Below are 14,427 nucleotides of genomic sequence, written 5' to 3' on the forward strand. Positions count from 1 at the left end.
CTACTGATATATCTTCCATTCCTTTTCATTTTTTTTCTTGTCTTCTTTTCTGAAGTATATTGCACGGTGCAATGCCTTTTATGTTCACGTGACTTTTAATTCTTGTTGTTGTTGCTGCTGTTCGCTCTTTATTCACTTTCTACACTCTTTGCAGTTGTAAGCTCTTTACCTCCTCTTTGTCCCTTCCCTCTGAGGTACCCACATAGAGCAAGCATAGTCTTTTGAGGGGGTACCTCCATTTTTTCCCCAGGTATAGATATATTTGTATTCATTATGCCTCTTCTTGTACTGATCATAGACCTTTAATTCTTTGCTGTCTGTGTATCATTAAGTAAAATGCATGTCAAATTTAAAATATTTTTTTAACATTTTGTTGAAAAAGGGAAGATAAGTTTGAATTGAATTGAATTGAATACTTCATAGTAGTATTTGTTGCAATTGCATATGAATATTTTACGCTGATAGCCAGCATGACATCATCAACTCATTTAAATTTTATAAGTTATCATTCCATATCTCTGTTCTACGAAAAACGCGCGAATCTTTGAGTGCCATAACTATTTCAATATGATACGTTACGTATTCCTTAAAAAAATACACATTTCTGTTTTTCAGATTTGACTCCATTAATCCAAGTCAACGCGTGTGTCTGTTGTACGTGATTGTGCCTAATAAACCGTCCAGTCAAAACGATGTGAAGCTTCAAACTCTTATATTGTTCTCATGTGATTTTTATAAGTATTTTAAGAATGCTGAAACTCTTGTGATTCTCTTGCTTTAATTTTTTTACATGCACTCGAGAAAAGAAGTGCCCTCTAATTATCGGGCATACTGCTAAAAACTGAGTCGTAATGGTATCTACTCGAAAGAAGAGCAGATTGCCCATTCAAGTCCGCTCGCTCACTTGAAATCGCTGGTACATAGAGTAATCAGATCCGGCGACGTCCCAGCCGCTCGAAACGCGCAACCTGCAGTGACCGGTTGAGGCGGCGCGGCGTCACGGTCGGCAGAATGTTACACAGTGGATTTTGAATGTCCAAGTAGAGTATTCATCTTGTCACAAAGATTGTCTTTTCTCTGTCCCCGATTAGAAGGAGGAAAAAAAATGTAATGAAGGGCAGTACCTCGGCATGTGACAGATAGTGAGAGCGTGTAATGCCACGCGGACTCGACTCAAAAGGAAGCAGCTATACTACCATCTGGCTCTGTGCAAGGTTTCAGCGAAATCACGGCCTTCCGCTGCCATTCTTCGGAGTGTGTCTACCTTGGTGGCGTCATGAATTAATTACACAGTGTACGGAAGTATAGTGGAATGAACGAATCGACCAAATCTGGAGCTCATATTCAGGTCGTCACTACATGAATGTGCTGCTAACGAGGTACTTGGATATTTCTTTGGGAGCGGAGCCAGTCATCTATGTTTTGTTTGTTCGTGTAGTTGGTGTTGTTGATTTTTCCACACCCCTGGTCTAACAATGAGCACTGTAGCGGAGCTGGAAATAAATGGAGAGATTTTCGTGAGTATATATATCCGGATGAATGTCTTCGTCAAATTTTGGCAAGGAATAATTGATAGAAATAATTTGTATATAGGAGCCTACCTCTCTTAGACTAACGTATACACTACGAGGAAAATGTAGACACTACTTCCTCTGAATAAAAAAAGAAGAAGAAAGAAAATTACTGTAGTGCTATTCAGAGTCGGTATGGCATATAATGATGTGCTTCTTTAAATGCATATCATTAACAGACACACTCCAACACACCTGCCTACCAGCACGCATGTGTGTGGGTGTGCTGTGTGTGCACGTATGTGTATGTATGTAGGCCAAACTGTTAAATTTAACACATAAATGTACTTGAATGATTACGCTTAAGATTAATGTGTGATCAATACCCTTTTACAACACAAAATAACTCCCATGCACGCATAACCTATTTACTTAATGCTGATGCATACGTGTCATAAATTTATTCATAGAATATTATTTCCCGACAATGTGAAGAGGGGTGAGCGGGAAGGGTTTTTCGTTTTTGTTTTTGTCCTTTTCTTGTAGGGGATATGGGTTGGTGCAAGGGGGTGCCCACCTCCCTGGTTGGTGTGAAGGGGGTTCATTTCGTTGATATATGTTTGTTTTGTTTTATTTTGTTGTGTGTGTGTGTGTGTGTGTGTGTGTGTGTGTGTGTGTGTGTTTGTTTGTTTGTTTGTTTGCTTTTGTGTTTGTTTTTGTTTGTTTGTTTGTTTGTTTTTATAACGGTGACTGTTTAGGATAATGTGGGTATACGTATAGGTGCATTGCTGTGTGCATAGATTCGCGCTGCACTCATCTAGTCTTTGGTGAGCGATTCAAGCTATAGCGTGGGCCTTTTGTTGTAACGCGTTTTAGAGACAACGGACTCTACACCTAGACTGGATGGGGGGAAGAAAAAGCCACTGTCGCGCATGGCCGATGGTCTGGGAAAATACCAGCTGACGGGTTGCCGCTTGCCTAGTCACCCTAGTGATATAATTACCGTGTGTCCAGCTATGCTGTTCGTGTCGTACGCACCCGTGCCTATCTACCGTTTTTACAGTTGATTCTGAGAGTGACGTATGTGTGCGACATAACACGTATTCGGTATACGTCACAGGTATATTTGGGAGCTGTAGAGCCTGTAGACTGTCACAAAACATTTCAGACAGCGCACACACAAACACGGTATAGTATGTGCAGCACTTGCCTGTACACAAACACAGACACACACACACACACGCACGCACACACAATTACATATATGTGTACAAAAACAATATATGATATGCAATTACGCAATGAAGTGATCACTGGTACATGATGCACATATTTACATGAATCTATGCATTATTACTTTTGCTAAAAAGCGTAGTCACCTGGCCCAAATCACGATCTTCATATAGTAGACTGGCATCATCCTAAAGGCATAAATCTTTATGGAGTGGAAACAAACCGCATCCAGTTCCCGTATTATTAAAACGAGGAGAAAACTTAGTGGTGACAGGCACATAATCACCGTCTACCGTTTGTATAGCAAATATTCTGTTCCGTATCGTCTCTTTGATGTCCATGCAAACATCTTGACTTTACGATATTATTAGAATGTATGATATGATTTGAGTCATGTCATGCTGATCATGACATCAAAATTCATCATCATGATTTAACGAGCATAAATCCTGTAATCTCATTGATCATTCACCCACTGAATATATTCTGTATTTCGTGAATAGGTCATTGCCGTATCATGCTTAATTTCATGTTTCGCAAAATTCTTTAATCATATTTTCCATAAAAAATATTATCAATGAGATTAGTTTACAGGACTCATCTTAGATAAGTTTATAGATCTACATCCACACTCATCCACAAGGAATATGGCACCAGACCGCAGACATTTTACCTATATTGCATGATCTATTTCATGAACAAGCAGGGGCTAACTCTGTAATTCTCTCTCATTCTCTCTCTCTCTCTCTCTCTCTCTCATATATATATACAATATGTATATACATATATATTGTGCATTTTACTCCGTGTATTGACAGTACTAGAAAAAGCAATAATAATGTCACAATAGAGGAATGGATGAAATGGCAATTGGCATTGAATGCATTCCTCTTTTGTGACATTACTATTGCTATATATATATATGTGTATATATATATATATATATATATATATTCAAGAAGGGAGCTGGAATAGAGAGCTCTTCATAAATAATTATCTGAAACGAGTTTTGCTGGTGGTGAATTGAAAACGGTAACGTTTTTAAACAATTTTCTACTAAGCACGTTCAAGTATAATAGGCGTATAGTGTGCACGTACGTGCGTGATTGCCCGAACCTTGATGACACTTGACCTTTTTAAGTGCCAAAATATCCGGGCTTAATTCGATGTTTACATTCAGAAACAATGTATAACGAATTGCTAAATCCTAAAATTTGCACCCTTGGCTCAATTCCGTAGAAGTGGTGTCCCACACTTTTTATGTTGCACGAAACTCGGTCCTTTTCTTTTCTCGCTATACGCTATCGACCCTTCCAAATCATTCGAGTTCATAAGGGATGGTATTGTTTCAACTTATGACGTGAATGTATTTCACTCCAACTCCGATCTACAACAGCGTACAAGGTCCCGTACGAGTTATCAACACTTCAGTGCTCAGCAGGGTCGGGGCTGCGTGGTTCAAATGCAGCAATAAGTGATAGCTAGATCTGATAAAGGACAAACTCCATATTAAATAAAAGAAAGATATTATTCAGAGGGGTGAAGGTTCAGATGCCAGTTTCTTCACTTTGTCTTCCTCTACAAATTAAATTTACAGATCAGCAGTTGCGATCTTAACAAATTTAATTTGTAGAGGGAGACAAAGTGAAGAAACTGGCATCTGATAAGCTTTTGCTTGTTTGACTTGTTATTGCTGTTGTTGTTGTTGTTTTATTTTTTTTTGGGGGGGGGGAGTGGGTTAGATGAGTAATGATATGCAAAGGCCATGGAAGAAGCGCAACTGACAATGCATTGTCATCAAAGAGAAAATCAAAATTTGAGACATAATGACCGTACGATAGTTTTATTATTATTGTAACATTATTATCACAAGTTATTAAAGTAACCGGTATCAAATTCTCATACAATTTGATCATGTTTCTCTTTAACGATCGATTATCCACGTCGCTCTCTCTCTCTCTCTCTCTCTCTTTCTCTCTTTTCAGTTTTCCAGTTAGAGAATCGTCCACTCTCACCCAGATAGACAATATGATAAACTTCTCTGACGTCAACTTTAAACTATATACGGCATTGAATTCTATGATACATCCCAACGTAGATATTTATCTCATAACGAGCTGAACGTAAAACATTGGTAAAGACCTTTTAAATCCCCGTACCTAATTTTGTTTCTTTTGAAAAGAGCCGTAAAACCAAGTTGCTGTTTGTCATGTGTATACTTCTGCTAATGATTTTGCAGCTGTGGAATATGCATGGGCTGTATGTGTGCGAAAGTCTGGAGTTTTCTTTCCATTATTGTCATGTATGATGCATGCTTATATCCTTTTCTGACCTAGCGTCAAAGTCTCATCCGGCAGTACCTGTTTTGTTTTGTTTTTTCTTTTTGAAAAAAAAAAAAACAGTGGAAGACATAAATTCTAAAGGTACAATGCATGGTGCAATAAATTGTTTCCTTTTATCCTATCTCTAACTAACATTAAGTTGTAACAAGGCCTGCAAGCACATCATGTTTTAATTATGCCGTGGCCCTTTAATCTGCTTGTTAATATATTCCTTCAGCGTTTTTTTTTTTTCGCCTGATTATTATACATAAAAGAATACATTGTATTACTCGAGAGCACACAATTTTCTTTATGTTATATGGATTATGATGAGGATGACCATACAGAGAAAAAAAAATCAAATAAAATGAGATACTCGTATGATTTTTTTTCCTTCTCACTCTGTTTTTCTTTCACTTTTTTTCTGCTCCTCTTTCTCCTTTTTCCTTTCTTTGCTTCTTCTTTATCTTCTTCATTTTTTTTTTCTATAGGCATCCTTGATAAAATAAACAAAATAATGGAATCACAACTCAATAGCAAAAGTGGTCTGAAGAATCAAGAAGGCGTTACCCACAAGGTCCTGTATCATGCGTGAGATCTATGTGTAATTACCACACCGTAAATGTGAATTAGGTGGTATGAAAGGGTTTTTCACGATAGACATTTATTAATGTTTTATTGTTTATGAACTTTCGATTGATTTTAGTATCCTTAAGGCACATCGTGAGAGGAAAGATCCATTCCATTCAAAATATGAAAGTAGGATTTTATAGAAAAATTCGCGCTCATCAATCACAGTTAATGATACTTTATATCAAACTGATGGCTCCTCTAGGCTTCATGATCCATCTCCAAAAAAAAAACAAAAAAACAAAAAAAAAACGTAATAGGGCTTTATCAGGGTTCGTCCACTCTAAATGTGAGACATGGAATTTATGGAATAGTTCCTCTTTATTTCACACGGATAGGTACTTCTTTCCATGGGGGATTTTGTGTAACTTTTCCATTTATTTATCTATTTATTCCGTTTTATTTTCACAGGGTAGCCCTTTCGGTAAAAAAAACAAAACAAACGAAAACAAACAAAAACAAAAACAAACTTATTTACAAAGAGGCCCTGCATAAAAACAATACAAAATACATACGAATTTACATACAAAAGTACAGTTGACATTGTTAATATTATTATTAGTTGATAAAATAAAGAAAAATGATTAATGATAAATTACAAAACATTTTCCCGTGCGAGCATCCTAAGATCTATAATGTCGGTGCACCTGCCCCCGTCTGAAACGCCCTCCCCGTCCAGTAGTGAGCAGGCAGAAAACCCACGCGATGGCCGATAGTGCCCCCAACAACCTACCGTCTGTACAAGTCGCATGAAGAGAAGTTTATAATCGATTGGAAAATACTATTGTACATGGCAGCCACGATCGGACATACGTGCAGATACAAAGTCACTATACACACTGTCGGCGCATCCCCTTGGCTGACAAAACACATTTTGGTTACCAACTTATAAAAGATGACTATTTCACCAACTATGTATACAAACGTATTATGGCGTGTGTCTATCGTAAGACATCACTGACAAATTCAGCATGAATACTGATTACGTTTTACCTTTAAAATCTTAACAAAAAATATATAAAATACCTCATCACATATCAAAATTATTAAAGAAAAAATAAGTGCAAGTATACATAACTCCTCAACTATTTGAACGTAATAATGTCACTGCCGTTAGTATTATAACCGTTCAATAATGGAGAGAATTTTGCATTTCTTTTTCTACGAAATTAGTGAATAATGTATTCATGTCTTTCCCTACGACAAAGTGATGGTGCTTGGTAAGGTCTACCCTACTGAGTAATCCATCAATTTTAATTGAAGATACTCCATTGCAGTGGTTTGATGCTGTAGCTTTTTAGTTTTTTTTTTTCATCATTCATCATTCAAGTGATATGGTGGGAAACATTTGTTTTTAAGCCATTTTTCATCACATATCATTGACTGCTTGACTGCTTGCACAACTACAAGAGCTCTACAATAGCTGATCCTTTTACTCGCCGCGTATTTTGGGAGATTATAATAATTGTTTCTGTCTTAAATTGGCATCTGTTGTTGTTGTTTTTTCTGATTCTGTGCAAATTTCTCACGGCCTTAACCAGTTTTATTCCAATCTTCTCTAACATTAAAGGATACAAAGTAGAATGCATAGTTACTTAGTATTAAGGACAAGATAATAATTATTTCTCTTCAGCTAAATCACTCCGAGACTCGATCTATTAAAGGATCTGTTTACCTTTGGGAGCAGTGATTTAAAAAATGTTCAAGATATCACTTTTGATGCATATGTGTAGGTTAGCTGTATCACAAAACACCCTACTATATAAAATATTTGCAACAAAGCCTAAAATATAAGGACATATCACTATTTTTTTCATCAAACCATAACTGTAACATGTTTATTATGAAGTATTATTCACATTTGTACATTTAAAGATACTTAACATCGATTTCTACTGGTTCAAATTTTTACATTGGTTGTTTCTGTCCCTAACTCACATTTTAGATCTACTTTGCTGGGTTTTTGTTTCATCTGCAAATGGTAAATTATGTCTTTAACTGTCATGAGAACTGAATCCAGTTTTTGTCTCTTAAAGGGAATTCAACCATAGAGCTAGCATACAATGCCCAAGTGAAAATTCACCAATGAAACCGCACTATACTACACACATACACCACACACACGGAATCATTGTTCTTAAGCTCTTCCGTTCGAGAAGCTGAAATTCCCATATGCATTTGCACTGAATCTGTCAACTTTTGATAGTGATTTAGTGTAACAATCCCAGCTGCACAGGAAAAAAAAAAATCATGTACAGTAATAAATGGCTTTCAGTTTAAGCAAAAAAGTTGTGACGCTGTGATATTGCACGTTTATTAATTCATATTTTCTTTTATTTGTCTACTTTCACATTCAACAAAGAATATGCAACTAAGTGTACATAACTTATAGTGTAAAAAAGCAATATCCATATTCTACATAATCTATCGAAATATAATGTAAACACACAATAAATCGTGAAGCCTAGATGCAAGATATCTGCTGAATGATGTTAAAAGCTTATGAGGGTGAAGTTCCAAATTAATTTGTTGAAACAGAGATGAAAACAAAAGAGATTAGAACATGCTTTTTGCATAACAAATGAACATGAATTGAATTTATTGGTTTCAAATTGTGGTTGCAAATTTTTTTTTAGTTCCGTGTAGTAGACTCCCCGTGACCCTGTACACACTATTTGTACTAGATTTTTGTTTTAATAAAAACCTGCAAGTATTCTTAGGGATATTTAGGGAGCTCTATACCTGCAAACTTATCGACCTAAGCATGGTTTTATTTCATTTTCGATACTTAATTATAATCACTAATTGAAGAGTTATGATATGAATGCACCATTACCTCAGTTTAATAAAAAGCATAATCGCTGACAGAAATATTATGATTCGTGAAAAACATTATGAAGCTTTAGAATTTCATACGTTTCTCAAATACATCCCGTTTTCTTTTTCTTTTTTCTGTAGGATTTATCATCTTGTTATAGTTTTGACTTCACTCTGATTGACAGCCAACTTACAAATGGAGCTGGTTGACACGTACCGTGGCCAATTAATTTGCACCAAAGATACATTAAAATTATTATGCTATCATTAATTTCTTTCATGATTATTATGACTATTGGGAATGATTAATATCTTAACATGATTATTTTTCTTCCCCCTTTATTGCAACCCCTCTAAAGGAACAAATAGACAGAGAAAAGGACGCGGAAAACAACCAGAGGACAGACGATGGCAAGACACAGGTGGAAAGTGGTGAGAAAAAGCAAGTTATGTTACAACGCCACCAATAAATCTCTACTAGGGTTCACACAGGTAAATAATTCCCCATAGAGACATGTGTTAAAATTCAAATTTCAGAAAATTTTGGAAAATAGCTGGGAGAAATGAGGTGTTTCATCTTTACTAACTTGGATAAGTGATAGATACTCTTTCATCCATCAAATTTCAGAGGCGGGTTCTTCAGCTCAAACTCTGTCCAAGGGTCCGCAAAACCAGACTACGAGTTCTGTCACTCAAAAAATCACTTATTTTCTGTACATGCATCCAATGAAATGTAGTCCCTTCAAATTCCATGAGAAAAGCTTTCACCTTCCAATCAAAATGTAGTTTGTAGAGGAATTCATACTCAATATCTGCAGCTATTCAGTTTTTTGCCAAACTGCATTAATGATTTTTAATTATTATTTTTTCTTCATCTATTTTGGTATCTTTGGTACGATTTTGTGAAGGGGTTTTGGACATTCCATTTTATTTGCAGGTGTGAGAGCTACTACAATGATTGCATTATACCCTTGTATGGGGGCGCTGTGGCATATTGGATAACAGTGTTCCTGTATAGTGGATAAGACTTCGTTATTCCCGCCGCGCTTTCGTCCTTGGGACAAATTTAGGATCAAATGCTAGAACTTGTCAAGTTCTTTCATTTGAGTGGTATATTGATTCATTCTTTTTGTTAAAAAAAGAAAAAAATCTAGGGAAAAATTGTTGATATTTTTTGCAAACACACACAGTCTTTGACTCTCCTTATTCCATATTCAGCAACACTTCAGCATTTATTTCTGGTTAAGAGAACCAAAAAATAGTAATATTAGCCTTGTCTGAACTATGTTAAATTATGAATATTGGGACTCTGAAAATCGGACAAAGTTGTAATGTCCGTAACGCTACATTTGTGAACCTGTAATACATGCTGAATGTGTTGTACACAATTATCAATCTGCAACTTAAACAGGACCTGAACATTCATTCTTTTACTTAATGCTCTGATTCATAAATTCTCAACATATCCACACGGAGGTAAATAAGCATTTCAACAAAAAAAAAATAATAATAATATTTGTAACGACAAACATTTTTCTCGGAGTTAGTCTCTTTTTCAGCCACAAGGATTTGCCAAAAGGCTACTGCAGTCTGTTCCAGTTGTAGTCTTGGAGCACGCAGATTTCCTTACGACTAACAAGGGTTTGTACCTACAAACCAGAGTGGCGCCACTCGGATCTCACGTTTACCCGTTTTTCGCAATTCTCGGTGTGGCGAGTTAGTCTCATTCCAGCCACGAGGCCTTGTAAAGAGGCTACTCTCTCCCCTGCTAGCCTCCATATCCCGCCTGATTACCACTGTCTGGTTACGTGAACCTATCCCGTGTAGATTTAATCAGTTGATGATCAGAGGATGGATGAAGCGAAGGAATTGGAGTGAAACAAACAGAGCAAACAAAAAAATACAGAAAAAAAGAGGGAAAGGGGAGAAGGGGAGGGAGAGAGAAAGAGATGGGGTGGGGGTGGGGGAAAGAAGAGCAAAAGACGCGTAGGGGGGGAAAGAGAGAGGGGGAGATGGAGGGATTGACTTGTTGTTAGTGTCACTCATAGTAAATGAAAACTACTAAGTAAATCTAATGAATGAATTACAAGATGCATGGAACATGGAGCAGAGAAATCGTATTAGGAATCTCAAAGGGAATAACAGATAAACAGTGTAGGCCTACGGGGGAGGGGGAGGAGTATTAAAGAGGCAGACTGACTGAGAGTGGCGCAGAGAGCATGGATAAGTGAAAGAGATAGAAAGAACGTGAGGGAGTGTAAGAGAATAGATGAATAAGAAATGGAAGTGGATTGAGAGAGGGACAAAAAACAGAAAGGAAAGAAAATCAAGCTACGCGTGCCGTGCCACGTAAAGAAAGCGAAGTAGCAGGTGTTTCATAATTACGACTTCATCAGCGGAATCTGGCTGATGTCTTAATATCTGAGTGCACTGCAATGACGCCACAGGTAAATCATGACTTTCAAGGCAGAAAGGTGGGTTAAAGGGAATCGCTAAATCGCAGGTTGATGGTATCGCGTTCAATGTTGAATTAGATTTTGTGTGTAGAAGTCGTTTCCGACGAGATTCTGAGAGGCGACTTGTTTTACCTGTGCCCGCTTGTGTTTGTATGCAATATTCTCTCTCGCGATTGAGTGTATGTGTGAGAGACATGTGCATTTTGTGTGTGTGCGTACGTTTGTGTAATTGTGTGCTTTCATCATGAATGTGTTGATAGTGACTAGCTGTGTGTGTTTAATATGGTTATGTTTCTTCGTATTCATTTGTAACCATTCCTCTCCCTTCTCTTTGAAGAAGTATGTGAGCATCATAATCAAAGAAAAGGCAAACAAACAAACAGACGAACAAGAACATAGCATGGACGCTGCGAACATGACTAATCATTCAAGAAGTAAACGGCTACCGTCTGAAAGGAAAATTGGACGTAACGTAGAGACACGACGGCCACTATAGAATGTCATTTATTTGATAATTTTGTAGAGTAACACAACATTACTTTGTTATGTGTTTGTGGTGCGCAACTTTAGTTACTTGTTGCCAATACGTTGCAAGTGTAATGTTTCTAATATCAAATCGTGTTCATGTCTTGCGTGGTAAGTCGTTGATGTCACATAAACAATACTAGGAGATAGGAATGCAGCCTGTGTTGTACTTCCAATGTATGCATTGAGCATTATCCCTTTTGACATAATGATTATTCTCCGAGACTACGAGCACTGATCTTTGTAGTTACGTGTTAATGCAATGCCATACGTAGATCAAAATACTATTCTTTTTGATGTGAGAATCAGAAGAAAAAAAAATGCAAATACTCAACACAAAGAAGACATCATCTAAATTCTTTCAAATACAATAACTAGCAAAAAGTCAATGTAATACAAACTATACAAAGTATATGAACACACTTTTGAAGATATAAGCGATATAAGCAAATGCATGTTGAATCGTGTTCACGAAATAATTGAGTAGAAAATAACAAGAAAGTTACGAAATCTTAAGACCTTTTATGTTGCAATGATCCCATTGTCAAACTAGTCTCCTGGCTATTGAACTGAGTTATACTAAATTCCCCTTTTTGACATGGAATGAAAAGGAAATAGACCTACACCATCAATAATCTTGCAGTATCAGAGCAGGAATGACTACGTAGGAAACAGGATACAGGGCCTACTGGAAAAACAGTGTGTCCCACAGTGTGGTCACAGTGTGGTCACATAGTCCACACATTCCACAATGTGGTTTGGTTTTCACAGAGTGTTCACATGGTAATGTTCTGTGTTACACTGTGAATTGATGATTCACAATGTGTTCACATTGTTAAAATGCTTGAATTTAACAGTGTGAAGAAATTTCACATTGTGTTCACAGTGTGAAGTGTTTCTCACACTGTGGGACACTGTGTTCTCTCCAGCATGGCTATCTGTGCGCGCGCGCATCGACATTAAAATATGATTTTTCATAATACCTACACTCCAGTGGGAGAATTGTAAGGTCGTGACGTCAACGCCTTTCTCAATATGCGTGAATTTATTGTAATCTATATTTAAACCTTTCAATTCCATAAGTAGTGCCCGATTTTGGTGAGACTTCGGCTAATTTTGCTCATCTTATCAAAGTTCACATAACCTTGGTGTGGACATGCACATTATAATAATCTATAGAAAGAACGCACTCAACCGAAGGAAAGTCATGACTAGCACATTAGTGCTTTTAGTCGGTTCTGTCATATTTCACACTTTTATTCATTATGAACTTAAAGGAGTGTCCTCTGGATGATTTTCAGACTTTTACATTTGAACAACTACATTAGTTATACTGACATGACTGAGTACACAGTATCAGAATTTATAATGATTGGGATGAGGAATAAGAATGTTTTTAAAATTTATAACAAATTGCAATGAACAAGGATGATGACATGGCAGACTCACCATAAGAATGGATTAGTTGGGGCTCAAGGAAGCAGAACAAAAGAAGAAGGCATGCATAGATTCTACACAAGTGAACTTGTTAAGCAAGCGGTATTGTAATGGAATTACACTGCTACATTTTTGAAATGTGTGAAGCTCCTAATGGTTTCTCTACTCAAGGACCATAATGAATTCCACAAATCTGTCAATTTATGTACCACATGATGTGAAATTTTGAAAATCGTCTGGCATGTCCCTTTAAAGCTTTTGTTCCGTCGTTGATTTAATGCAACCTTGTGTAATTTAAGCGCTCAATTATGATTGCATCTATACTTTCGTGATGAGTTTTTTACTTTCTAAATTGTAATTAATTTTTATGAATTTAATATCTTTGCCCAGGGATATGTTATTTTGTAAATAATGAGAAAAAATCAAGCGTATTCAATTTAAGTATGAATATAGATGGTCAGGTCACCGGAAAGGCCCTTTCGAGGTATACATTCCTACTTCCAGAAAGCGCTTTATTTCATCCTCCCCCCCCCCCCCCCCCCCTCTCTATCTCTTTCACAGAGCTATCAATACCAGCCGAGCAGTCCCGACTGGACTCGGTGAAGAAATTGTCTTCGGGAATCTACCACACCGCTTCGGACGCCCTCGGCTACGGCATGGACAGCGTCAAGAGAGCGGCCACGGGGCTGGGGGCCGGGCTCACGCGGGCCGGCCAGAACGTCGCCGACAAGATTCAGAAGTCGCCGAAGATCCCGAAGTCGATGAAGAAGCGCACGGAGATCGACGACCTCAGTTCCAGCGGTCTGCTGAACGACAGCGACGACGATGACGACAGAGAGGGCGAGAGTTCCACGCTGGTCTCGCGGAAGAGCTCCAAGGAGATGGCGGCGAGGAAGAAGAGACAGGACGCCCTCAAGAAAGAAAGAGAGTGACGTCATTACCCGACTGTTAAAGTGGTAATGCACAGCTCATTTCTTGCTCTGTGTATCTATGGAGCTCCGTGGTAAAGGGTTGCCCCTGTCAGAAAGAGGAGTAATGCGAGATAACGGCTGAACGTATGTGTAGGTTGGGTTGATGTACTCAATTCATGTGTCCCAATGTTATCAAAATCACTTACAATGCGAACCCTTGATTCGACAGAGATTACAAAGAAAAAAGAGACGTCGTATATCGTGTGGGCTGAATATAGCTATTCATCACTATCGAGTTAACGGCAGAACATAATGCGGGATTGATAAGTAGGCCTATTGTACTCACCTTACGTGTTATGTTATCAGAATCACTTTGAATGCGAGCCCTTCATTCGGCAGAAATTGGAAAAGAGCTGCTGTATAGCGTGTGGACTGAACATCGCTGATCACCAAGTTTGGCTGCTAAAATTCACGTAACTCTACGTCTCATTCACATTATTTTTACACCAACATGAACTAAACATTTTGGGTGTAATACACGTAATCTCATTCCAAATAAGCAGGAATGTCTTTGACATGAGCGAAT

General features: G+C 37.6%; 1 protein-coding gene across 1 annotated transcript; it reads left to right on the plus strand.

Moving 5' to 3' along the window:
- Positions 1-1,475: 1,475 nt before the first annotated feature.
- LOC140236234 (uncharacterized) lies at positions 1,476-14,214 on the plus strand. Its single transcript, XM_072316200.1, has 3 exons — positions 1,476-1,517; positions 8,872-8,944; positions 13,492-14,214. Exons 1-3 carry the CDS (start codon positions 1,476-1,478, stop codon positions 13,860-13,862), a joined length of 486 nt encoding a protein of 161 aa, XP_072172301.1. The 3' UTR covers positions 13,863-14,214.
- The last annotated feature ends 213 nt before the right edge of the window (positions 14,215-14,427 follow it).

Source organism: Diadema setosum, chromosome 12, assembly GCF_964275005.1.
Source record: "Diadema setosum chromosome 12, eeDiaSeto1, whole genome shotgun sequence".
NCBI classification, from domain to species: domain Eukaryota; kingdom Metazoa; phylum Echinodermata; class Echinoidea; order Diadematoida; family Diadematidae; genus Diadema; species Diadema setosum.